At 39.7% G+C, this 27,226-nt stretch overlaps 1 protein-coding gene across 1 annotated transcript; it reads left to right on the top strand.

Annotated features, from left to right (window-relative positions):
- The first annotated feature begins 35 nt into the window (after positions 1 to 35).
- On the top strand, positions 36 to 27,226 carry CPAP (centrosome assembly and centriole elongation protein). The gene is made up of 16 exons (XM_074985066.1): positions 36 to 866; positions 3,479 to 3,602; positions 4,425 to 4,580; positions 5,308 to 5,455; positions 6,723 to 6,828; positions 7,117 to 8,746; positions 13,834 to 13,966; positions 15,446 to 15,611; positions 17,287 to 17,529; positions 18,130 to 18,229; positions 20,103 to 20,203; positions 22,823 to 22,924; positions 25,141 to 25,281; positions 25,364 to 25,448; positions 25,537 to 25,657; positions 26,900 to 27,226. Exons 1-16 carry the CDS (start codon positions 474 to 476, stop codon positions 27,090 to 27,092), a joined length of 3,942 nt encoding a protein of 1,313 aa, XP_074841167.1. The 5' UTR covers positions 36 to 473; the 3' UTR covers positions 27,093 to 27,226.

The following is a 27,226-nucleotide window of genomic DNA, read 5'->3' as shown; positions in this document are numbered from 1 at the left end:
GGTTTTGCGTTCTGACGCAACGACGCTGAGGCGGGTGGCTGGAAAGTCAGGCAGCGACGTCCCTCTGCCCACAAGTTTTCCTCGCCTTGTTCGCTCGCTCGCCCGCCGCGGGGTTTCAAAACCGGAGGGCTCAGTCCCTCTCCTCACGCCTTGTTCGAGTCCCGGCTGCCGCGCGCGGCGGCGCTGGACCTCTTGGGAACGTTCCTGGCTCGGCCGCAACGTGAAGAAGCTTCGTTGTCCGCCCCGCGGGTCCAGCGTGTGCCGCTAGGGCGCTAGGAGCCCCTCAGCAAGCGTCCGCCGAGCGGGGGGCTGCGGGAGCCGCTGTGTGTTACTGACAGGCGCGGGTAGCGTCTTTTCACCTGGGGACCTTTAACCCAAACCGGTATTGGAAGTTGGCGACCCCGCCGCAGCGGCGCCTCTGCTTGTTGTACGTCCGCTTGCACAACAGATGACAGTGAAATCCATGTGTCCAGATGGCCGCTGCTGCAGGTTTAAACGGTTCCCGGTCCGGAGTCATACTGAATCCGAGTTCCCATGTTTGGAGAACGAATAGAGCTGGAGAGTCGCCTGGAAGCGTCAACATTGTACGTTGCCCGGTTAAAGAGCTGCATGTTTCAAACAGCAGTTGTACAAGGGGAGCCTCCATTCAGGAAGCACCACTCCTGGAGTCTGGCAGCGCTTGTGGCCTTCAGTTAAATACAAGTGAACCACCTTTTCCAGTCGCAGCATTTCATTTGGGCAAGAAAAAACCATTAACACTTAAAGATGGTCCAGCTCCCTGGAAAGATGCTGAAACTGACTGTGATGAGGAGGATAATCGGAATGAAGCAGATTGTAGTGATCCACTTCTACAAAGGCTTGAGCTGGTAAATTATTTTTCTTACCGTGGATTCATTAGGATTTCTTGTTATTGCCGATCATTACTTTTTTTGTAAAGTGCTAGGTGACTGCAACTTCCGAAACGATACAAGAGGCATTGCTTGCTTTCAAAGCTGCACTAGTTTAAAGAGCTAATTCCAAATCACAGTATGCATTGCTATAGCTTCCTCTTTTTCATAATATTAAGGGTCCAGCTCTGCAAATGAGTTGCTTTGAGTGAAAGTGTATTTGTTTGTAAGGCTATGCTAGTGTTCCATCCCCAGTCCCACTAAAGTTGAGAGCAAACAGTGTAGTTTTTAAAACCTGTAAAACTAGAATGTTATTCTCAAGTGTAGTTGGAAATGTGAAAGCTAAAGGGACAAAATAAAATATTAGTTTAGTTGTGCTTTTCTTTTATAGCAAAATCTTTTTATAGCTCTTAGAAAATTTATGTACGGTATCAATATATTTGGCTTTAAAATCTCTCTCCATCTGGTTTTACATCTGCAGCGAAAGAAGTCAAATCAATATCCTGGTCCTGAAATGATATATGCTCTGTGTAGGCATAGGGCTGCAGTCCTCTAGCTATCATAGCAGGATCAGGGATTTAGGATTAAACTTGGAGTGTCTCACCTACTTGTGCTCACATACTGGGTGCACAGCTTTATGTTTGGACATATTAATAACAATTTTTTTTATCAAAGTTAGATGAGGGAAAATTATTAAACCAGATTTGTTGATAACTAAGATAAAAATTGTGAACAGAAGATGAACTTTTGAGTCTGGAATAGATGTCACATTTTCAAAGTACTGTTAAGTTTTTATGTGCAATACCTGCAATATTTCTGCACGAAAGATGAATAAGGAATAAAGGAATATGTAGCTTCTGGAAGCTACTTAAATTGCCATTTGACTATAATTCTTGTTTAATTTAAGTTAGGTAGATAAAATGTTTGAATTGGTTCGATTATTAATGAGAACAGAGTTGTCCTTGATAAATCTGAAACTAAAATGAGACACTCCAGATCAAAAGGTCACAATTCACCCTAAAAACTGAGGGGTGTATTTTGTTTTTTTTTTTTAAAGGAAGTATTTTATAAACCAATAACTGAGTAAATACATGAACAATGTGGAATAATGGTGAGGTGCAAAGACTATTTTTATACTAGAGCAACAAAAAGTCCCGTGGCACCTTAAAGACTAACATATTTTGGAGCATAAGCTTTCATGGGCAAAGATCTGCTTCATCAGAATATCATCCAAAATATCTGTTAATCTACAAGGTGCTACAGGATTTGTTGTTGTTCTCGAAGATACTTTAAGAGGAATGGTTGATGGTTTAAAGAGTAATTTATGCCACTGGGAAACCATTCTTGCCCTATTTAGAAATGTGTGAGTGTGTGTGTGCGAGAGATTTTGGAGATGGTTACTTTTCTCTTTATTTAACAAACTCACCAGTATGATAATAGGACACTCAGAGGAAGTACAGTTTGGAGATTAGAGGATAAGAATTAAGAGTCAGGACCTGGAATCTGTTCTTGGCTCGGCCACTAACTGTGTGTGTGTGATATTTTTTTTTTTCTTTTTTTCTGTCACTATTCATGTTTTAAGATGTAGTTTACTTTTCACATAATCCCTTTGTCTTCAGTGGGATTGCCTGTGGAATACGATGCTGTTCAATGTAAGGATGGCAGTTAGGAACCTGTGGGATCATGGTAAAGTCACCTAATACCGCTGTACTTTAGTTAGTATAAAACTTCCCTTCCTCATTATGGCATTATGACTCCGGTGCTTATTTGTCATTTACTCTCTAATGAATGGAGATGTCACAAATATTATGACTATAAAGTAATGAGTAACTGGATTAATTTTTATAAAAAGGATTTTATTTTCATTTGATATTTCAAGCCTTAATAAAAAGGTGGTAGCATAAATGCGAATATTGACTTAAAAAAAAAAAACAACCCACAATGTCTTCAAGGTGGTCTTTTTAATACAAGTTGCACTTTCAAAACCTGGCATTCTCTGGTTTGGCAATGTCCCTCATTCGGCAGGACCAGGGATGTTCCTAGACCAGAGGGCCACAGCAGAAGGGCACCCAAGCTAGCCTCATGGCAGCCCCACAGGAGGCAGTGGGACTGTGCTGCCAGCATCCGCAGCCTTGTAGGGGGCAGTGGGGCTGGGGTGCTGCAGGGCTGGTGCCCCTGGCAGCTCCATCTGGAACTGGGACTGGGGAGTCTGCTGTGGGAGGCCCGTGGGAGCAGCCAGGGGCTGGGAGCATTCACTTCCCCTGGTCTGGCAAAATCCTTCATCTGGGACCACTGAGGTCCAGAGTGTGCCAGATCAGGGAGGTACAACCTGTGTAATTTACAAATTGGTCCATTTAAAGACTAGTGGAACTTTAAAGACTTTGTTACTGGTGAGAATATCTTCAGTATAATTTGTTTATAAATGTACTATTAGGGCTCAGTTTTAAAATAGGTTATTTAAATCCTATTCAAATAGCACTTGTTACAAGAAAGCATCTTCAGACAAGAAATAAAATAATTGCATGGTAGTTATTATTATGTAAACTCTAAGAAAACTGACCTCAAATATACTTGTTTTATGGTTGATGAAGCTAAAAGAAAAACAACAGCAGAAACAAGCACAGCTGAAGAAACAACAAATGGAACAACTTCAAAGGCTTATGGAAGAGCAAAAGAAACTACTTATTATGGTATCTGGTCAGCAAGGATTCTCTGGTAAGTGGAGAAATAAAGGATATAATATGTCAGAAACTGAACACTTCTATTTTAATATTCTGCTTAAAATATAGAGTACTGTTTCACACAGTAAATTAGAAGACTGCTTGATTAGTCCCAGGTAACTACTGCATTATTTAATACAACATTTTTTTCAAAATACTGGTTGCTCCAAATTCATATTACAGTAGCATCCAAAAACCTCAGTCAGGCCTGGGTTCCTGTTGTGTAGTGCTGTACAAACACATAGCATGACAGAGCCTTTGCCCCAGAGAACTTAGTCTTAACAGAAAAAACATATGGGTAGACAGCATATAAACAAAAAAAAAAAGTGAGTTTTGAGTTTTTCCTCAAAAAGCTTCTCCCTTTCTTTACCCCGTTTATCTGTCTCAGAAAACTGCTACATCGCTTTTGAACCAAAGTGCCTTCTTTCTCTCTTACTACCATGCAGAAATACCCTTATGCGACATCTGGAGGGGAAGAGTGAAAGGAAAAATCCTGAGTTACAGACTGGCCAAACTTCTGTAAAGGCACCCATTCCTAGTGGGAACTCTAGGAATGGGATACAAGTGACCAATCAAGTTCTGGAGCTACTGTCTTTGCCTTGCAGAGCAACAATATTGTAATGGAAATAGTGCATTATGCTTTCTTTCTCCCTTCCACCTTCAACGCCATGGTGTAAAGTCAGAAGAGCTGAGTCAATGCTATGGATCTCCAACTAATTCAAACACTGTGCCTTATTTGCGCCGTCTGTGTACCAGAATCGTAGTGGAGACAATGTTCATATGCTGGATGATTTTTCTTTTATTCCTTCACATACAGGCGAGAGTGAATTACTACAAAAGTTAAACAATGAGGAATGCATCTTATCTTTGAAGAGCAACTTGTCTTCAGATTCCTTCTCTGAGAAACAGTGTCTAGATGCATCTCTGAAAATGCAAAACCATTTGAAGAATGAGGATCATAAAAATACTGCTGGTTTGTCAAATTTATAGAAACACAATTTTCTAGAGAATCTGGAGTATTTTCATTGTTATTGATCTTAGCATCTTCCTAAGCTACTGTAAACATTTTACTTTTCTGTTAACTGTTGGTTCACTTGATGGTAACTAACTTCTGGTCACCTGTAAGTAGATTATATATTTGTCAGCCAATGGACCTGTGAATGTCCAGTGGAAATTTTGCTATTCACTTCAATGGCTGCTAGGTCAGGACCTTTACCTCTTGTGGCCTGATAATTTTTATCATTAGCCAATGTGGTGGAAGGAAACATATTATTATTACGGGTAAAGTTTGCAGAGAACACAAAATTGGGGGAAATGGTAAATAATGAAGAGGACAGGTGCCTGATACACAGTGCTTAGATCACCTCCAAACTGAGCACCAGAAAATAGTATGTTTCAGTACAGTCCAAATATGATCCTATGCATCTGGGAACAAAGAATGTAGGTCGTGTTTACAAGAGGCGCCATGTTGTTGGGATGTGGGATGTTGCTCTGGGCTGATTCAGAAGGTTGGACTGGGGGGAGGGCTCTGGTTTGGCTTGTGGGCTCTGGGATTGGGCCAGGTCAGACCAAATAACAGTATGTCCTTCTTCCTTAATAATCTGTGAATTGCCTCTGAATGTTGTTTTCTGTTTTTAAAGTACAAGCTGAAAACTGGTTTCATGTTGGAAAAAACAAGACAAATTTCTATAATTTTGTAGGAGAAAGCATTCAGTGTCCAAAACAAAAGATAGAAAAGTCTGTTGGAAGTGAAGACAGTGATGCTGATCGTTTATGTTCAAGAAAGGTAGATTTTTCTGAAGGTCCCAATGGAAGAAAATGTTTACAAGCATCTAATATAGAGGAAAGGTAAACATAAATTTGTGAATAATAGTTCTATTCATTCTGTAAAGTTCTTTATTGATCTAGTTCAAAGACCTGATTGAAATGAGTTTAAAATTATATTATTTGTATTTAGAGTAGCACCTAGAAGCTTCAACCAACTTGGGCCCCTAAGCATTGTACAGAGATATGGCTAAAGACGTCCCTGTCCTAAATCCTTATGGTGTGAAAAGTGTGGAATAACAAACAGGTGGATGAAATAAATGAGTATGGGGATAAAGTAATGCTAGACAAAATCATATTTTGGCATAGCTTTCCTATGTGTGCAGCTAGAGTTGTAATAAACCAAGCAAGTAGCAGTAATCACAATTTTCCCTGGCATAACCATTATCAGATGGCCCTTTTCTGTAAGCACTGTGGTAGAGGGAGTCTGTGGATCAGGATAAGGCTTTATGTATTTTAAGCAGTCTCTTTTGTGTGTGGGTGGTAGGGGAGAAAGAATGAAGGTGTTTGTGGGGGAAAATGGATGGTAAAGACTGGCATCACTGAAGAAGCAAAACCAAAATGAATATAAGGTTAAATAGAACAGGAACAAACTGTGAATGTTATTGTAAAACAGACTTCTTTTCCATGCTTTCAATGAAAGAGGAGGGTTACATAGTCAGAATGACAGGCTAGGAAGATGACCTTAACAGGAGCAATTTTGAACGTAGTCATTATAAAACTGGAAAAGTCAGGACACAAGGCCCATGTCTACACTGTAGCCAAATATTTGCATTTGGCTTGTATTGGTTGACTAAGGCTTCTGGTGTTAAAATATGGCAGTGTAGATGTCTGGGACCTCTCTCCCGCGCTTAGCAACGCTGCAGTCTGAGCCCCATGAGCCTAAATCAGCTGATTTGGGTCAGACATGGGCATCTATAGAAATTTAGGCATTTGGAATGTGATCAAAGGCTGGATAAGAGTTTTTGGCAGAATAAAAGGATCAGATCTTTGACATCTAGTGTAAGAAGAAGCAGCAAGATTTTTGTCATACCTTTCATGGTTACTTAAAATGTGATAAAGTCACATCATTGTGCTTGACTTTGAGAATCATTGGTAGTATACTATATTCTTTAAGTGAAATAGTTTTACCTTTGCCATTGAATACCTGAATGACTAAAAACTTCATGATTCTTTATCTGCTTCAGTAATTGTTTTAATTTATCATACAACACATGAATGTTTTAATTGCATTGTCAAACAGTTGTTTAATGTTAACATTGCAGTTTGTAACTTTTAAAAATTATACTAGACCTATTAAAGTTGGGATTCAGGAGAGGAAACAAACATTTGAAGAATTCCTGGAAGAACAGATACGACTAGAAGACCAGCGTCTGAAGCAAAAAGAGGATCAACAGGTTAATTACTATAAATACTACAGTCATATATACTTTTCTAAAATGTATTAGAAGTTTTATAATTGTTGGAAGACAGATCCCTGTCCTGAAGAGTTACAACTTTAGATATGAAATACATAAGCACTGAAAATTTACTACAACTTCAAGATTCTGACCTTCCTTAAAAGTACAGTGAGACATACTGTGTAACTGTACATATTAGTAAGCCTTACTTTGGTAAGTTTACGTATATAATGGAAATTTTAATGTTATCCTTTGTTTTTGTTTTTGTTTTTTTTTTTTTTAAAGGAAGTAGGAAGGTCATCCTTTCAGAAACCACTGACAAAACGACCCTTTTTGAAACGAGGAGAAGGCTTAACTAGGTTCACTAATGCAAAATCTAAAGTAATTGAGTTTAAACAAAGCAAGCTGAATGCTCATCAAACCACTGTAGAGGACAGAAACATTAAGGTGGACAGGCCACAAATACAGCGGAAAACAGCACCTTTAAGCAAGGAACAGGTTTCTGAGAATTTTGGTATGCTCTCTAAAAATAATAATCAAGCTGCTAAAACAAATGATTTGGCCTTCACTGCTCAGAAGATCATGGTCCTCAAGAATCATAACAGGAAAAGTGCATCAACAGCAAGATTGCAGACTGAGAAGAATCTTGATGGGCAGTTCAGAGAATGTTTCAGATCAGAAATCAACAGCAAATTTGAAAATAAAGAAAACATAGTGGAGTTTGCAAGGCCTACTGAAATTGGCAGCAAGTTCAAAAACAAGTTTTCAGATACAGAAAAACCTCAACTTTCTACAGACTCCACCAAAACCTCTTCTAAGTATTGTCCTATAAAAGATTCAGAACTTTCTTTTGAACTTTCATTCCAAAATAAATTGGAAAACTGGGAAAAAGAAAAGGAAAAAGAGAACATGGAATTAGATGAATTTTTGTTTCTGGAACAAGCTGCTGATGAAATATCTTTCTCAAGTAATTCCTCATTTGTGCAAAGAATTTTGGATCGAGATCAGCAAACTTCAGAGGGCCGTAGAATGTCTTCTACTCCTGTTAAAACAATACATCAGCAACAGATAAATGCACTGGATATTATAAATAACAAAAATAAAAAAGCAGAAATCTTACAAGGAAATAAGACTCACAGGGCAGTTACACATACAGTCTTGGATTCGAGGGCTTCGATTAGACTAAAGGACCAATTCAATAAAATGAATAGTAAAATATCTCCAGCTTCGTCCACTGTAGTAACTACAACTTTAAAAACCACTGAATGGAATGTAAAGGAAGATAAGGATGATGGAAGCAGTTTTATTTCTACAGAGTCTGAGGAAGAACTTGAGACCACCTTAAAATGTGCAGATGAAGATGCTAAAAAGTTCATTTTGAGCATCAGGGAAGATAACCCAGAATTCTGTGATTGCAGAGGACCTGTCAAAGACCTCAGCAAAGAAAGCAAAAGTAGGGATGCTGATCTTGACTTATCAGACAAAGATTATAGTAGTGATGAATCTAGTGTGCTACCAAGACACAACAATAGCAAAGTGGCAGATTCACAAAGCAGCATTTCACGTACAGATAGGAATAAGGTTGAGTTTGATGATGAAAGAACATGGACGGACCTTGAAGAAAATGAGATTCAGCATGAAGTACTCCAAAATGATGTCATTAAAGTACCTTCACAAACTGACTATTGCAATAATGGTGAAATGGCTGCTCTAGATAAAACAATAAAGAGGAAGGTTGCTTCAATAAAGAAGGGAGATGATTTACACAAACAGAGTTTGACAGAAAGTGATGCAAGTGCACCTCCCCCATCAGATCTCATGATTAAACTCTTTCCTTCACTGAAGCCTAAACAGAAGCCTGACTGTCATGCAAGGCATGAAATCAAATCAAATGTGGGAACAGAAGAGTCAAGAGGTAAGAGAACAATATGTACAGATGTAGACTGACATTGCATGTTTTTAACATGTCATAAAATAGTGGAAAGTCATGAAAAGAATAGAGATGTTGGCTTGCAGTTGCTCTTATCAGTAAGGTGAATGTGAATTTAGTGTATGTTGTCATAAACTGTTGTTGAAATTGCAAGTTCAGCACAGAGCAGTATCTAGAGCTCTGCAAATCTACAGATATCCATGGATCATTTTTGTTTGGATACAGATGATGATGATTTTGCATTAGTGCAGGGCTCTAGCAGTAGAATTAGGAAAAGAAATAACTGTTTGTGACCAGAGACACAATTTAGAAATATTTAACTAGTTGTTCAGATCACCTTTATTTGTATATTTTTATTAATTGAAGTTACGGAAAGAAGTAGTGCCATATATCCTTATTTAGATTGACTCGTCATTTACGCATTCTGGTGCAAATCATAAATGATATCTATGAAATCTGAAATGTTTGTTGTCAAACTAGTATACATAAGAGGTGAATGGGGCCCTTAGAACTTAATTCTAGAGTGGGCTGAAATTTGGGATTTCTGGTTTGCAAGAAATTTTGATGTTTTTTGAAATTTGATTTTCTTCCAATATAGAATGTAATTGTATTTTATAAAACTTTGAATCTTTTTGTAACACCAGGACATGGTGATTCTGAAACAAAATAGGCTGTGTAGTGCTAGAAGCTGCTGATGTGAAAATGAAACAGCATCAATTTCAAACTGCTAATAAACTCAGTCAGTCAGCTGTGGGGATTCTGGGTGATGGTCTGCAACTCATAGAGCTGGCCACTCGTGAATTAGGCAATTCAGAGAGTTAGCTGGTCTGAGAGTCTGGGATCCTTGTGATCACCACATGCTGTGGTTGCCTGGGAGCCATAGTTAGCCAGGGTTTCCAGGCTCTGAGTTCTGTGAGCTTTCTGACTCCACAGGAGGCTGGAAGCCTAGGTGTGAGAGAGCTGTTCTTCAGCTATGGACCATGAGAACCTCAGTTCCATCAGATCCTTACTGGTGACTTGATAAAAATTAATTGAATCTTTGACCTGGTTTTAGTTAGGGATGTAAAATTCTGCTTAATGAGTTAACTGGTGAAATGCTAGGTTTAACCAATTAACCATTGAACAGGTGTGTGCGTGCATACACGAGCCTGCTCCAGCCTGGCCGGACTATTCCCATCCATGGTACTGGAGCAGTGGCTCAGCCTGGAATGCTGTAGGTAGCATGCTCCAGCAGGCTGAAGTAGCCCCAGTTTCCGGTGCCTGGCTGAGCTATAGCAGTTTCCCCAGTGCACCCCCTTTTCCACCAGCCACTGCAGACAGGGCTGCTCCAGCTGAGCTGGAGTGCCTCCCACCTGTGATGGCCCTGTGGGGCTGGAGTCCCTACAGGTTAACCGTAACCAGTACTCATCCATTTAGGATGAGGCTTTCCAGTTAACTGGTTAACCAGTTAATTGTTAACATCCCTAGTTTCACTTTCACAAAGTATCTTGGGTTCAATAAACCTGGTGTTTTCTGACAAACTCTGATTTGTTAGAGAATTTTCATCCAGTTTACCTTCCTACTAAACCTATATTAGCTGTAAGTGGAAATCACTTGAGTTACAACAAACCACATGATGAAATGAGCAACTAATATTTTTCAGAATGCAATACTACTTCCTGCTAGAGACTCTCTGATTATAGATACATTTCCTTGGATAGTTTTTCATCATCTTTTACAGCAAGTATTTTCAAACTTCATTACACTGTGATCCTCCTGTGACCCTCTACATGACTCCAGGAGTGGGTACTGAGGCCTGAGCCTGGTAAACTAGAATCTGCCCAAGACCCAAAACCACAGGGGTGGAGGATGGGTAGGAGGCTGTAGGCCAAGAGTAAACCCTAGAAAAGTGGCCTGTAAAATGAACCATACTGTACAGTGCTGAAACCCATGACTGTGGCCATTGGCTCTTGATGGTGGGGCTCAGGCTTCAATTTTAGCTCTAGTATCACAGAGGTAGCCAAGTTAGTCTGTATCTTCAAAACCAGCAAGAAGTCCTGTGGCACCTTATAGACTTAACAATATTTTGGAGCATAAGCTTTTGTGGGCAAAGACCTGCTTTGTCAGGTGAAGAGGGTCTTTGCCCACGAAAGCTTATGCTCCAAAATGTCTGTTAGTCTACAAGGTGCTACAGGACTTCTTGTTGTTTTTGTTAATTTTAGCTCTGGGTCCCAGAAAATCTAAGCCAGCCCTGGTGATCCTCTTAAAACGGGGATGTGACCCAGGGTTTGAGAATTGCTACTTTACAGCATCCTAATTATAACAGCTGTCATATTTGCTGGTCAGCAGGATTCTTTGTAAGTCCTCAGGTTGAATGCTCTAATGCAAAACAGGAGGGAGAGTTGTTTATTATTGTGGGTGGGTGGTTTGTTTTGTTTTTTTTTTTTTTTTGGAGACCTTGATTTTGTTAATGGCTTATTGGTAGTGCTAGAGTTCAGATTCTGGGAAGTATGGTACCTGAAGCTGTTGGTGCTGGGAAAATGGACCTACCCCTGTATCTACAGGGGTTGATGGTTTAGAAACTACATTACATTGCCAAATGTAATGCTAAGACTTAGAAGTGTTGTTAGCTGATGGCCAAGGATGTTTGGTGAGGTGCCAGCTATGCCCGTTTTATACCATCCGTGACTTTAACCGCTAGGACGCACTGTCCCTTCACGGCGGGCAGCCCAGGCTAGGCTGACGGATGCCCCAAGGTCCTAACCACCCGTGACTTTAACTGCTAGAGCTCAGAGCTCCTTCGCAGTGGGCAGTCAACACTGACTGACAGGTGCCCCAATGGCAGCACTAAGAGCCTTTCCACACCCGTGACTTTAACTGCTAGAGCTCAGAGCTCCTTCGCAGTGGGCAGTCAGGATTGACTGACAGGCGCCCCAAGAGTTTGCCCTGTGGAGGCGGCACAACTCAACGCTAGGCTCTTAGTACTCTCACCTAATGGCCAGGCTTTATAGCCAAAACGGCTGAGGTTCTTTAATTGTGTTGGCTGCTTTACAGTAAACCAGAGAAACAAGTCAGGCTTATGCACAAATGGTTACCAAAATTTATTAAACTAGATTCTAATCATGTGGTTACAAAATTGCTAGTGCCTACTTATTTAAATGTATAGATGTTACACACACAAACAAGTTACAAAGCTGAAGCCACAATCTCAAAGAAAGACAACAAAGTATAGAGCTCTATTTCAAAATATGTGTACACTAAAGATAGGAGATCAGGTGTGGGTGCTTCTTACCCTCCTTGCATCTCTCGATTCCAGCGGTGCCAAGCCAGGATCGGTCACTCAATTCCGCGGAAAGACGAATAAGGGACAAGGCTCAGGGACCCTCTTAGCTGCAGAAGCCTTGGGAGGCTGTCACATATCTGACCAGCAGATAGATAGTGAAAAGCACTCAAAAATCATGGTGCTGTAGGTCCCATACTTATACCTCTGTACTCCTTTATTCTCTTTCTCCTTTCTTATGCCAAATTGGGGCTGGTCTGTCTGGGTGACGCCAGCTCTCGCAAGAGTAGTTTACACTTGCAAGGGAGAGAAACAATAAGTTTCGACTACTGGACATTCTTTTATTAGGGTAAATATTTTCCCACCTAGGATGTGGGTGTGTGTGCATCACGTTATTTAGTAGGGGCTAAGAGCCATGTCTGTCACAGCTTCTCTGTCTGCTGTGAGCCTAATCGTTGTATATGTTCCCAGAGGCACATTGTAGCAGCACACCTGTGCTTCTCACAGCTTCAAAGGCTGTGCTGGAATTTATGTTAAGTGCCCTGTTGTTTTGGCTCCCTTGTGTTCCCAGCAATGCTGGTCTGAGAGGGGGCTGGCTGTCTGGCTACAAGTGTGACGCTCTTTTCCCCATTGTTGGCAATCTGGATCTACATCTGCCTTCTCTCAACCTGAGTAAATTTCAGCAATTCTAACAAACCCTTACTTGAAATATAGCTAACCCAACTGATCAAGAGAAGTACTAAAATTAAAAAAAAAATTGCTGATCACTTAACATCTGGCAACATAATTATACACCATAAACATGGCATGGATTCAATTTTTATACAGGTGTACAGAATATTGGCACTTGTCTCAAATTCCTGTCTTGTTCAGAATCTGCTTGCTTGATTTTTTTTTTTTTTTTTTTTAAATTAAAGCTCTAGTGTTATGGTTGAGAAGAAAATTTAAAAACTGTCAGTGTGACCAATGCAGAGAGAACTGCCTCCATTCATTTCAGGAACGTGCCCAGTATCAATTATTTAAACCTCAACTGTTTCATTTCTCACATAGGAAATAGAGGACCATAGATTGCTTAAAGTTTGTTGTGGCACTGTTTCCTTATGAAACCCCAAATGGGAAGTAGTTGGGAGACACCACTACTTGCTGTTTTTTAACTTCCCATCCAGAAGAATCTAACAGATCTCGTGGGTGGTTGCGAGCATACTTAAATTTATAAGGCCAGCGGCAGCAAGACTCTTAGCCTGGATCAAGAGACTTGAGTTTGCAGTGCTCACGTTAGTATACTAAAAATAGTAATGGGGTCAGGTCTTCAAAATAGCAGCTTGGGCTCTAGAGCTTACCCTCTTCCTCCCTTGGCTTCAGAGGCTGGGCTTCAATTTCAAAGAGCTGTCAAGACAGCTATTTTTTTGAACCCTGTTGTTTGCTGGGTAGATGTACCTATTGAGGGGGAAGCAATAGCTCAGTGGTTTTAGCATTGGCCTGCTAAACCCAGAGTTGTGAGTTCAATCCTTGAGGGGGCCTTTTAGGGATCTGGAGTAAATAGGAAAGGAAGGGGAATGGTGCTTGGTCCTGCCAAGAGGGCAGGGGACTGGACTCAATGACTCCCAAGGTCCCTTCCAGTTTTACAAGATGTGTATATCCATATATTTATTTATTGCTTTGACAAGGACTCACTTATTTATCAACCACTGTATTATTTGGCGACAAGTTATTTATTCCTCAGATCAGCTGATAGAAATCACTAACACCTAAGTGTATAGTTCATTGCTCTGTATGGCTATTTGTTGTCTTGGGTATGCCTGTTACTTCATAGGAGACATTGTTCGATCTCGGGTACTGAGAGAGAAGCTTGTTGAACTGGAAACAGAAATTGAAAGATTCAGAGCTGAAAATGCATCTCTAACAAAACTTCGTGAAGAACGAGAGAGATCCTTAGAAAATCTAAGGTAATTGTTCAATGAGAATATTTCAGTCTTTTACTTCTTATCTCTTTAGTGAGAGCTATTTTATAAATAGGTAAATGAGCAAATCAGATAAGCACACCAGTAGTGGGTAGTAGTAAATATTATAGAGATACTTTAGGAGTGAACAAACTTGCTCATGCTCTGAGCTACATTTGATAATCTTCAGGAGTCTGAGATCTGGATGCACCTGCTCAGGATTTCTGCTCTGTGGAAGGGTGGTGGGGCTCAAAACTTCAGCTTCATGGGAGGCACTGCCAGTACTCCAGGAAAAGTGAGGGTGAAGTCCCAAGCCTAGGCAAATGAATCCTGTAGGAATGAAGCCCCCAGACTTGTCTCTTCACTGGGCAGACGTTTCTGGCCCCATCCTCCCACCAGAGGGCAGAAGCGCTGAGCACAGTTCCATAAATTCCCCTGCAGTCTAGTAGGGAGGGAGTGGAAGGAATTGGAGGGGCTCTGTGAGCCGCATTTTAACTGTAGAAGAGCAACACGTCTTGCAAACTATAGTTCGGCCACCCTGATATATTTAGTATACAGATAAGTAAATGGCATCTCTGACTATCATGCAGTGTAGATATAGGTCAAAATTGTTTGATATTATAGGTAGTTTAAATAAACAACATGCAATAAATAGTTTAAAATGTATAACTATGACTCAAGTTGCTATTCTAGAAAATGGATCAAAACATTTAAAAAAAGCTGTACTTGTTCAATATCCACAATCAACTTGTTGCAAGATTATGGAAAAAAAATCTCTTGATTGTTGTCACAATTTAAAAAAAAAAAAAAAAAAAAGGATAAAATTGGCTTCCCAGAACTTGATACTTTTACTTGGTGTCTTGCTAAAATATGACCATATTGTCTTTTGGATCAGGCATTGTTACATACTTGGTATGGAGAGGATTATTATTACTGGGAATTGCAAGGAGATGATTCTTAAGACTTCTGCAGTGACAGTGAGGACACTCTTCTGACTTCATATAGGCTATGTCTACACTTGCATTCCTCTTTCGAAAGAGGAATGCAGATGAGGCACTGGTTTACATATCTTGTGCTTCATTTGCATAATCTTTTTTTTGGAAGAGATTATTTCAAACGGAAGAAAGCAGTGTAGATGGGGTTTATTTTAAAAGAGCCGCGTCTACACTGCTTTCTTTTGTACGAAAGAATCTCTTCTGAAAAGAGATCATGCAAATGAAGTAAATGTAAATCAGTGCCTCATTTGCATTTTAATTTCCCTCATCTGCATTCCTTTTTTGAAAGAGGAGTGCAAGTGCAGATATAGTCATAGTGTGTAATTTATAGTCAGTGGAAACTCTAGTGAGGACAGGAGATAGTATTTTAAATTACTGAGGGGTAAAAGTCTGAATTTTAATTTTCTCCGTTCAACAACAACAACAGATAAATACTCCAAGCTTGAAGATGCTCTTTTCCAGAGCAGTAAGTGATCTTGTGTAATTTCAGGCGAGAAATAGCAGACTTTGAACAGCAGAAAACAAAAGAATTGTCTCGGATAGAAGAAGTAAAGAAGGAAGAAATGAGAAAACTGCAAAAAGAGCGTAAAGTTTTTGAAAAATACGCTACAGCAGCTAGGGCGATGCCAGATAAAAAGGAACGTGATGAAATTCAGGTAAGAAAAAATGTAAGCATTGTTCTAATCTTCACAGTGAAACTTGCAAATTGCAAAACTGCAAAAAGCTGAATTGGTAGTCTGCTAATTGGAAGGGGTTTGATGAGAGAGAACATATACTCAAACTAGATCAAAATACTTGGCATCCGTCTGTAGTCATTTTACTTAAAATGAAAAGAACCCACTACTGAAGAACAGTTGTCCCTATGTCAGATTCCTGTACCAAAAAAAGATACAGAACAGCACTAACAAATAACATATTGGACCAATAAACCTAAATCAAGTTACAAAATATTATTGTAATAAGCATGTTGTAAACAAAGCAATTTACTGTAGTGAGTTGAATGAAAAATGGAATTTGTATGAATTATCATTCTGTCCATAATCATTGTGTGGGAAGCGCAGTTTCTCATAAGAGATGCTGTTTATAACGTCTTATGCATAAACATGTCTTCTAATTTCCATCGTTTTTAATCCTTTTGCTTTGAACAAGATAAGACTTGTTAGCCACTATCTGAGGGCATAGCACTTAAGTATTGCTAAGAATTAAGAATGCAGTTTATTGTAATCTTGGTATCATACAGATATCTTTCCCTCTTTCAAAATTTTAAAATATCTTACTATAGTTATTGTTGATAAATTCAAGATAAATTAATCAGAATTAAAAGGTGACAGTTGTTTAATTCAAATGACTTAATTCCTGATGACCTGTTAGCTTTAGGAAGGAACAGCAGAATAAAAAATTTTTGGTCATGTTTTTTACATTCCCCTAAAAATCCTTTCCTTTGCCCTTAAATTTGTAATTATACATGATTTTGCTTCCTGGCCCGTCACGACCAATGGCCTTTTTCTGTTCACATTTATATATAACGTTCACAGTGTTATTTGGTTGCACACTTCAAGCCAAAAAATATAATTTACATAGTAACATGACCCTGTCAAACCACCAGGCCAGATGTCTCTGTATAATAATGATACCTTGTTATTATATAGCATTTTTCAGCAGTAGATGTCAAAATGCTTTACAAAGGTATCGTTATCCTAATTTTTACAGATGTGGGAGTTTTGTTTTTTTTTTTAAACCTACGAAGAACTAGCCCTTTTCCTTCCTCAGATAAGATTTTGTGCTATAGTGCATACAGCACTTGGCAGCCCAGGTAGAAGGTGAGCTAAGGTGACTTTAAGCATACTTTGTGCTTCCCTGTCTTCAGTTGCTCTGGAGGCTGGAGAGGCCACCTGCATAATTTAGGCTGCCCTGAGGAATGGCCCTGTTTTTAAATATTGGGGGGCTGCTCAGAACCTCTGTAGTGCCCTGTCCTCAGTGTGACTCTGAAGCCAGGTTTATGAAGGACTCCAGTTCCAGAATCAGGGTAATCATTATTCTACCAAAACGAGTTTTTAGATCCCCCATTATGTTGCTTTATCTGGTGTAAAGAGGCCTGAGTAGGGTCAAAGCTTGCAGCCTAATTAGGGAAGAGGTCAGATTAGCTAGTAATACAAAGTGACTTCTGTCTTTAGAAAACAACACATGCTTCCTCCTCGTCGTACATTTCACTTGTTTTGGGTCATTGACTTCTGTGCTGTCACGGCTAATGAAAAATTTCTATTTTCTTTAGTCTACTTTTTAATGTAGCAGAAAATGGCTGGCTTGTAAGTTGATGCTTATTTTTCTAAGGCTTTAAAACAGCAACTTGCAGACTTGCAGGAAGACTTAAAACGAAGAGAGGCAAAATGGTCAACTACTCATAGTCGTCTTAAAAACCAGATAGAAACCTTAATGAAGGAGAACACGGAGTTAAAGGAAGAGATCAAAATCATGGAAAGATTTCGTTTAGAAGTCTGGAAGAAAGCGGAAGCTGCTGAAAGCAACAGGAAAGCTGACTGTTCTGGAATGAATTTGAAGAGAGCAAAGTCTATCGTAAGTTTGCATCTGTTTTGAGGTATTTTAAATTGATTTTTAGGAATACAAGTTTTCTCTCTCTTTTTTTTTTTTTTTTTTTTAAATTGGTACTCAAGAGACTAGCTGAATGTTTAATTGGGCTATATTGGTGTTTGAGACACAGTACACGGATGTTGAATTCTACTGTCCCTATAAACCTGGATCTTCACTGTACACTAGTTATCATGCTGATTTACACTAGTTATCAAACTGAATTATTTTGGATGTCTATGGGTAGCTCAGTCGCAACTGACTTTGGTGTCTTTGTGCTCTAGGTATTAGCTAATGAAGCCAGCCAGTCTTCACCAAATAATTTCATTGTTAGACTATTAAAACTTGAGTATACATATCCCTGGTTAACTGCATCAAGATAATTGTGGGATTGTACATGGTGAAGCAGAGGGAAGATGAGATCCATCTTTATTCCCTCCACAGTATACTTTAAAAGTCTATAATTATGTCATTACTATAAAAAAATTATGGACAGGTGATCTGTGTTGATGGATGCTATTGCACTGTAATAAAACTGCTGAATAAACCATTGTTGAACTAAATAAATTCTTCATTATATATTTTCAGAGTCCGCCAAGTAGACTGCAGAAGAGCCAGATTCTGCCTCCAGTTCCTCAAACAGAAAAGAGTATCAAGAAAAATAGCAGAAATTATTCACCAGGAAAAGGTATAAATGTTTGTTTATTTGGAGAAACCTATTAACTCTGAAAGAATATTGCCAGTTCTAAAGCAAACGATAGTTTGAAGCAATTGACAACATCTTTATTGTCCTCAGGCAGTGCATGTATGAAATAGTCCAAGAGCATAGTGCATGTAAACATTTAAAAGTCAGACTTAATACTCTAATAAATAATAAATATTTTCTTGGATAAGATTGCAGAGCAACTTGTGGACACAGCTTTCTCAATATGTAGGTGAGTTCCCTTTCTCCTTCCAAGTCTGGGCGTACAACTTGGTGTAGTCCAGAGACCTCCCAGCAATAGACGAAAATCAGGTATCTGTGCTAGTCGTGTTAGATCTGTCAGTTGCCGTGGATACTGTTCTGAACACAAGGTGGTTGTTTTTTTTTGTTTGTTTGCTTACAGACTTAGTGGGTGTTCACAGAACTGCTTTTAGTGATGTGATTCTCTTCTCTCCGACAAATCCCAACAGAAGTAGTTGGAGGCAATTTTCGAATAGCTCTCTTGTGTAGCAGTGTTGCATGATGCCTTTGTTACCTCCTATTCATGATATATAATAGAGCTATCAAGCACACTAGTAAGAAAGCATAAGGTGTGTTTTCAATATGCTGATGATGCTGAAATTTATGTCTGTCTTGTTCAATTCGGATGATATGGCTCAGACTGTTTCTAGTCAAGAATGGGCTTTGGATGACTGAGAGATGATCGCTCAGTCCAGACCAGAATAAGATGGGATGTACACGTTCAAGGGAAACCGTTGGTGGCAATTGGCCTATTTGGAGGGAATATATCAATGATTAGTAACTAAGATTTGCATTTTAGGAATGATTTTTAAGATCCTAGCTGCTGTTTGGCTATCTCTTTATAGCAGTAACCCAGGGGTGTGTATATGTTTTCTTTTGTGCCTGGCTAGGAGGTTGCAAACTTTCAGATGTAAACCTTGCTGCTGTTTGCAACAGTCTTAAGTAAGCACTGCTATATGCTCTATCTCAGGCTACATCTTTAACACCATTCAAGAATGAAGTTGGTACAGAATGGAGCGATTGAGCGAGGCATTTTGTTAGAACATGATGCCAGAATCTTCACTGGGTGTTTATTGATCTTTGGGTGCAGTTTGAAGTCCTGGCTGATGCCCTATAAATCTATCTTTCTCGAGACTAATATACCTGAGATGATTGCCTTTCTTTTGGAGCCATGTTTGCAGCAGTGCCCGAGCTGGACATCCCTTACTATAAAAGAGTGGGAAGCTGGCAGGACATTTTATATTCTCTGTGAGGGTTTCCAGCTGTTGAAGTGTGGTCCCCTCACTTGTTCCAAAATAATTTGAATTTGGTAATCTTGTGACACTGCTGCAAGGACGCACATTGTAGGGTTTTGGAAAAGGACAAGGATGGCCTTCCTATAAATCAAAAGGGATAGAAAGGAGTCTTTTTTTTTTTTTTTAAAGGTGTGTTGCTGGCTGAGTTCCTAGTGGAATGATCGCAGTGTTATGACATTAATTAGAAAAGGTGATGAATGATTTAGGCATACAGAGATTTGGAGACATGCCTTTTTATCATTTGAAATCTACAGAAATAAAATATAATACTGCAATCACGTTTATTGTTATGGCTTTTATAACACTGATTAAATTGTATCTCTCTTCTTCTATATCCAGCAATAATATATCTGGAGTAACACACAGTTATTTTTGAGTAGCTGAAAATAATGCTTTCAGGCCAGAACTGAACATGAGGAAGGCAGATATCCAGTATAATAAATCTATCATTCTGATGTTTTATACTTTCTCATTACACTCTAACTGCTTCTTGGCCACTGACATAATGTAAAATTTACTATTTTTATAATTTGTTTGAACAGGAAAGCCTTCTAGAAGACCTAAATCAGCACCTATTAGTGATACGAGTAACTTTGACAAAACAATGACAACGCTAGAAGATTCCTCTAGGACTTTTATGATAGTAAGTCCAGTCCCAGAATGTTGTCTATCTTAACTGTTGTTCTATTCTTTTGACTCAAGACATCTATATAACACGAATGCGCAGCCTGAAAAGCGATTTGTGAAACTGCCATGGGAAGACTAGATAAGATTCAGTAATGATGACAATATTTAAGACAATGAATAGTAATGAAGAATATCTCTGTAGAAAATTACACTCGCATCTAGACTTTAGAATAATCTCTTTTTTGGTTACAGGAAGGAGAGATGAAAATGTTGTCTCTAAGCAAAATATCTTACAGATTTTAATGTTTGCCAGGAAAAAAACCTGGATATTTATTTATTATCTGAAGAAAGAGTAGTGGCTTTTGTAAGAATGCAGGGAGTTATACATCTATTGTGGGCAACCTGTGAGTCACATCTGGCCCATTAGGATTCCATGTGTGGCCTGCAAAACCTTTTGTTTACCATTGCCAATGTATACAGTTGCTAGATTTGCTGGTTTCGCGCCTGTGTAGCGGTGTTGCTTGATGCCTTTGTCACCTCCTATTCACGATATATAATAGAGCTGTAAGATGGAAATAGTGACTAGAATAGCGAAAGCAAGAGTGAGTTTGAAGGCAATGGATAAGATCTGGAAAAGCAAAGCTAACTACCTTATCTCAGGAGAGTCTTGGTTGCGACAAAGAATGAAGCTGAGCGTCTTGAAAATGTGTGTATTTATCAGCATGTTGTACAGATGTGAGACATGGGTGATAATGAAAGATTCGAAGAGAAGAATATTGGCATTTGAAAGGAGTTGTTATAGAAAGATTCTGAGAATAGGATGGATGCAGAGGGTCACCAATGAGGAATTATATAGAAAGATACAGCCGAAAGAGAACCTGCTGCAGAAGGTTATAAAACGGAAGCTACAATTATTTGGACATATTTGCAGAATGAACGACGAACGAAATATCAAGACCCTGGTATTCGGCATAATGGACAGCTTGAATAGGAGAGGCAGACCCCACAGAGAATGGATAGATGATATAGTAGATTGGTGTGGAGCTGGTCTACAGAAACTAGGCCACTCCACATTGGACAGGGAGAGATGGAAGGAAATAGCGAGAGAGGCATCAGACACCAACGGCTGCTGAGCCCACGGTTATTGATGATGATGATGTTTGCATAGCTATTTTTCCCTGCCAGTATTAATGACATACATGTCTAGTAAGGGCACCTGCAATAAGGTGCCTGCTGATTGCACACACCAGTGATTGTGAGAGATGTGTGCTCTGTCCGAATCACGTTAAAGTTCTGTTACCGGTCAGTCAACACACCCTGCAAATTCTAGGTATGCAAGCACAATTAGCATAACTACGTTATCCCAGGAGAGTCTTGGTTGTGACAATCCTGCAGCCCGCCTATTAGCCTATGTTGCTCATCACTGTATTAGTACATTTTTATTGATTGATTGTATGTAATATTTGCTAGGAGGATATGAAATTTGAATTAGAGATGTTAATAGTTAACTGATAATCCTCATCCTAAACAGCCAAGGCTTACCAGTTCTGGTTGACCGGCAGAGGCTGGGTGGCTTTTTATTCAGGTGCTTTGATGATGATTCTGTTGGTATTGCCTTCTCACTTCCCCAAAAATCTCTCAAGTTTGTCTCATAAAATGATACCAGCTATGATGGGGAAGTTAAGTTGTCTTTATTTCCCAGAAAAATCCCACAGAAAGGGAGTCTGATTTGATGCTGTCACATTCCAGGTTGCAATCCAGACCAGTTGAGGCACTGTCACCACCTTCTTGGGAAACTAGTGTGCTTCACAATGCTTTGCTGCTGTAAGCTACCAAACAGGGCCCCTCTCAAACAGCATGCAGGTCACACCTTAGGTGACCATGAGTATCTGCAGCTTGCCAGCACCTTCTGGCTCCCCCCAGCCTTGGTTAACACTTGAAGGAGATGACCCCAACATACTTATCCTGAATTTTTCCCTACAAACATGTTCTGTCCATTCCAGCCCTCCCCTGGACAGTTCACATATTTTAGATCTGTTTCCTTTCTAAGGGAATCAGTATTCCAATATTTGCTACTTAAATAGTTAACCACACAATTCAGTATAAAGAAAACACTCTAATTTTGCTCAACGAATAAAACAAGTTTAACTAAAAAGAGTTTTTATGTGAGTACAGGTAGAAGTGATTACCAGAGAAATAAAAATAAAATGCTTCCCAGTACAAAAACTTAATACTCTAGACTTGAAGATGAAATTCCTTACAATGACATCACATATTGCCAGTAACATTACCAGCCAAAATACTCGGGCCAGGATATGCTCCCAAAGTCCAAAAGCTGTTTTGTCATCCTAGGTTTAAAAAAAAAAAAAAAAAAAAAAAAAAAAAAAAGCAAGAGATGAATAGGGAGAGAGATCTTGGTGCATTTTTGCTCCTTACTTTATAGTTGAGCCCCCTTTCAAGTACATTTTCCCACAGGTTACCCCTAAATAACATTAATTCCTGCTGTGAGGCTACAGTCTTGTGGTTTTGTACTGCTCTTTGCTAAGACCCAGATGTTTGTGAAAGGGGTGAATAAAGGGTTGAATTTTGTCACAGTTGCTTTCTGTTGCTTATTAGAGAAATATTTTTGTTTTAGGACATGTCCCCTGCTGAAACAGGTATGCCATCAGAAGCCCCTACCTCTGAGTCTACAGGCAGTGAAGAAATACAGAGAGAAATTAACTATCCTGATGGAAAGGTAAGATCAGATTTCCTCTAAGGCTATGTCCACACTAGGCAAAGTAAGTTGCGTGTAGATACACAATTCTAGCTATGGTAGTTGCATATCTGTGCTCAGCTTACTTGGCCATCCTACTGAAGAACGCTGATGGGAGAGTTTTTCCTGTTGACTTCCTGCTCCTCACATCTCATGAGAAGTACTGGAGTCAACTGTGATTCCTGTGAGGTCTATTTTATGCATTGCTACCAGACTCACAAATTCGAACCCTGGAAGATCAGCCCTGAGCTGGTCAGTTTTCTGGGCTAACGTAGCCATAGCTACATAGAACAGATTTGGGCAATTACTTCACTCTACCAGAAGAATTCATCTTAGTCAGAGCTGTATTGCCTCTTACTCAGTTTGTATATGGGGCTGGTGGATGGATGTCCCTTTCATTTGTTTGGCATGTCGAGTTTACGATAACCGTTCTAATCCAAATACTTAAATTACTTTAATAGCACATGTTGTGAAATGTTCTATGAATATGTATGGAATGGCTTCTTGCATGAGTCCAGCTGGAAATTACCCAAACCAACAAAAAATAAAGTTTTAATTTGTTCATTGTACTCTCCCATCTGTCTCTTGTGTTTTTTGTGTTGCACTTAATTTAATTGGTCACCAATTATTTTTTACTGTTTTGTACATAGCTTACACTAATAATCAAGATACATGACTAAATTTTCTGAGTGCTGTATTACAAATAGTAATTCTGACTTCTATGTCAATTAATTGTCCAGATGCCCATTTTAACAAGAATTTATAAAACACAGGGAAAAGGAAATGATTTATTTGCTCACTGGAGAGAAATGGTTTGACAGTGTGAAAGAATTTCAGTGATGTCGCTAAGAAATACATAAATGGCCATTCCTGTGTATGGCTTTCTGCTTCCACCACAGAATCTCAGGTTGCATTTTACTAATACTATTCATCCAAGCAGACTATGTAAAGTTAGGGAAATTCACAACTGGATGCGAAGAGCAGACTTGAATCTTTTTTTTTTTTTTTTTTAAGAGCTCAGTCTTAGTCTGACTTTTGCCCAGAGTTTAATATTCTTCATCTAAATGCTAGTTTGCCTGTCAATACAGATAGTCCCCAACTTACGAACAGGTTATGTTCCCAACACCTGGTTGTAACTTGGTCATAGGTCAGAAATACCCTTATTCTGTAATTCCTTGAGGTACGCGAGGGTTGTGTTCCACCTTGAATTTTGCTAAGTCGGGGAGGGCTTGGATTGGGGCCCTGGGAGGGGGCAGGGGGGGTTAAGCCTGGGGTGGGTTAGTGTGTTGGGAGGGTGCAGTTGAGCTGGGGCTTGCAGGGGGTTGGACCCAAGCAGCAGGAGGTTGGGGCGGGGGTTGAGCCTGGCTAGGGGGTTGGACCAGGGGCTGCGAGGGTGGTGGATTAGGGGGGTTGGAGTTGGAGACCCCGGGTGCTGGGGAGTGTGAGCTGGGGCTGTGGAGGACTGCGGGGGGTGTTGAATGGGGTGAATGAGGGCAGGGGGGTTAATTGGGGGTTAGAGCCTCATGCACCTGCAGCAGCTGACAGCTGGAGCCCAGCATGTGCCAGGGGGATTGAATGGGTGTGAACCGGGGCAGGGATGAGTTGAGCTGGCAGGGGAGATAGCACCCCTGCACATAAGGGTGGCGGCTGACCGCCAGAGCCCCAAGCACTGGGGTGGGGGGCGTGTCTGAGCCAGGCGGGGGAGGGGGGGTGCACCGGGCCAGGGTGGTTGAGCGGAGGGGGGCTGGTGCCCTGCTGGGGGCTGGGAGCCGGTTTGAGCCATGCAGTTGAGGGGTTGAATGGGGGTGCACCATGTCAGGGTGCTTGAGCAGAGAGCAGGTTGGAATCACACATGCTGAGTGTGATGTGAGGCCACACAGGGGCTGAGGCCCAGGTGTGTGTGGAGGAGGGGTTGGAACTGGGTCTGTGGGGGTTGGAGGGAACGCCCTGTGGCATGCAACTGGAGCTCTCTACTGGGGGAGGTGAACTGGGGCATGTGGCGGGAAGTGAGCCGGAGGTTGGTCGTGAGTATGAATGGTCGTAAGTCAATGTGTTTGTAAGTCAGGGACTGCCTGTAGTTAAAACTTTCTCTAACTGCTAAAATGCCCAAATAATTTAATTTTAACTGAAACTGTGAAAAGTTAGTGAATGTACCATTTTACTGCTGAACTTTTGCTTCTATGTAATTTTCCTTTTAGGTTGAAAAGGTTTTAAAAAATGGCTGCCATCTTATATTTTTCCCTAATGGAACACGGAAAGAAGTGAGTTCAGATGGAAAGATGATAACTGTAACCTTCTTTAATGGGGATGTGAAACAAGTTATGCCAGATGAAAGAGTGGTATGTATCCAATTTTGTCTTTCCAACAAAATATATGGCCAGATTTTCTTAAAAGACCCTTATGATCTGTCCTTCGCCACAGATTTATTATTATGCCGATGCACAGACAACTCATACTACATATCCTGATGGATTAGAGGTCCTGCATTTCTCAAATGGGCAAATAGGTAAAAACTATGAACCTTTTATTTGTATTCTTTAATAGTTATACGAAAACTTCAGTTATTTTGAAACAAAATGTGCATATTGTTACAGAAAAGCATTATCCTGATGGAAGAAAAGAAATTACATTTCCTGACCAAACTATTAAGAATTTATTTATGGATGGAAGAGAGGAAAGCATTTTTCCAGATGGCACTATTGTTAATGTTCAGAGGTAAATTTTTTACTTTAAATACACTCCTACCGGTTCCTACACAATACAAAGAGAAAGAATCCTTGGCATGCTGAAGTACATTTACCCTTCCTTGGAATACTCATTTTCTGCATACCTTAAGTTAAGACTGTATATATTTTGTATGGAAGGGATGAAAAATTAGTATTTGTATTACTGTGTGGTATATCCACTACTTGTAGAAAACAACTTCCTTTTGAATCTTATTCATCTCTCAAGAACCTTACAGGTGAAAATGTTTGATCAGTCGTGTGTGTATATCTAGAAGAAATGCAGCATTTTATATTGAATAATGTATTTATACAAAGTACATATAGGAATCCTGTTTTTAAAAGACAGGTGGCCAAGCCTTCATTTATTTAATTGCATGAACTATATAGGCCCTAAATCAGGAAAGCACTTTAGCTAGTGCTTAAATACCTTTTCTGAATCAGAAACAAATTTCGTTTGGGCCTTCTAATGCTTCAAGTAGGATGGTAAGCTATATACTATACCTAGAGTTACTAGACCAAGAATAAACTTTCCAAAGATGCATGTTTTTGTTATATCAGCAATCTGCTTCTCCTTCTTTGCTTTAACTTTAAGTCAACCTCTCAGCTTTTTAAGAAAATTACCTTCAGAATGCAGCTTTGGTAGTGTTTTAAAATTAATTTTAATACTAGTGATCTGCTGTATTTAACAACTTTGTGACTTAATAAAAGTTTGTTCTTGACAACTACAAAATTCCAGACCAGGGATCAGCAACCCCCGGCACAGGTACCAGAAGTGGCACGTGAACCAATTTTCATTGGCACATGAGGTAGGAACTCAGTGCCAGCCTATCTCCCCCAAGCAGCCAGGAGCTTGCTCAAAGCCATGATGCCTATAGATTAACAAAAGACCAGCTAATCCTACCAACCACCACCTAAATGGCACAGCTCTGCATCTAAATTTATTTATTAATGAAGTTGTTGTAAGTAGGACTATTAGTGACTTTAAAAAGTATCACTGGCCTTCAAACCTTACAGAGAGGTCAAATTTGGGCACTCTGCTTTGAAAAGGTTGCTGACACCTGTTCTAGAAAAATAGTACATGCTCTTTTAGAATCTTTACAAAGTTTGTAAATTCACAAATGCTTGCCTATTAGTATGCAGTTGGAATTTCAGTTTAAGGCTGGCCCTATCAGTGTATGTACAGTGCCTTTTGTGTACTTTATATTTAATTGTATACACTCATTTAATGCAGAGATGGAAGTAAAACTATAGAATTTAACAATGGCCAGAGAGAGCTGCATACATCACAGTTCAAGAGACGTGAATATCTGGATGGCACTGTCAAGACTGTGTATGCAAATGGACATCAGGAAACAAAATATGTCTCTGGGAGAATAAGAGTTAAGGACAAGGATGGTAATGTTATAGTGGACACCAAGATATAATGTATGACTTATGAAACTCTTGTAAGCATCTATCAGACATAACCAAAGTGTGGAAGTGTATATTTGTTAAAAAATCATCACCCAATGTACATATTGTAGATAATTTTGTATTGATTGTCTAAAATAAATTTATT

The sequence above is a fragment of the Carettochelys insculpta genome, chromosome 1 (genome assembly GCF_033958435.1).
Source record: "Carettochelys insculpta isolate YL-2023 chromosome 1, ASM3395843v1, whole genome shotgun sequence".
Taxonomy (NCBI): domain Eukaryota; kingdom Metazoa; phylum Chordata; order Testudines; family Carettochelyidae; genus Carettochelys; species Carettochelys insculpta.
The sequence above is the reverse complement of the archived record's forward strand: the minus strand, read 5'-3'. Positions and strand labels throughout refer to the sequence as shown.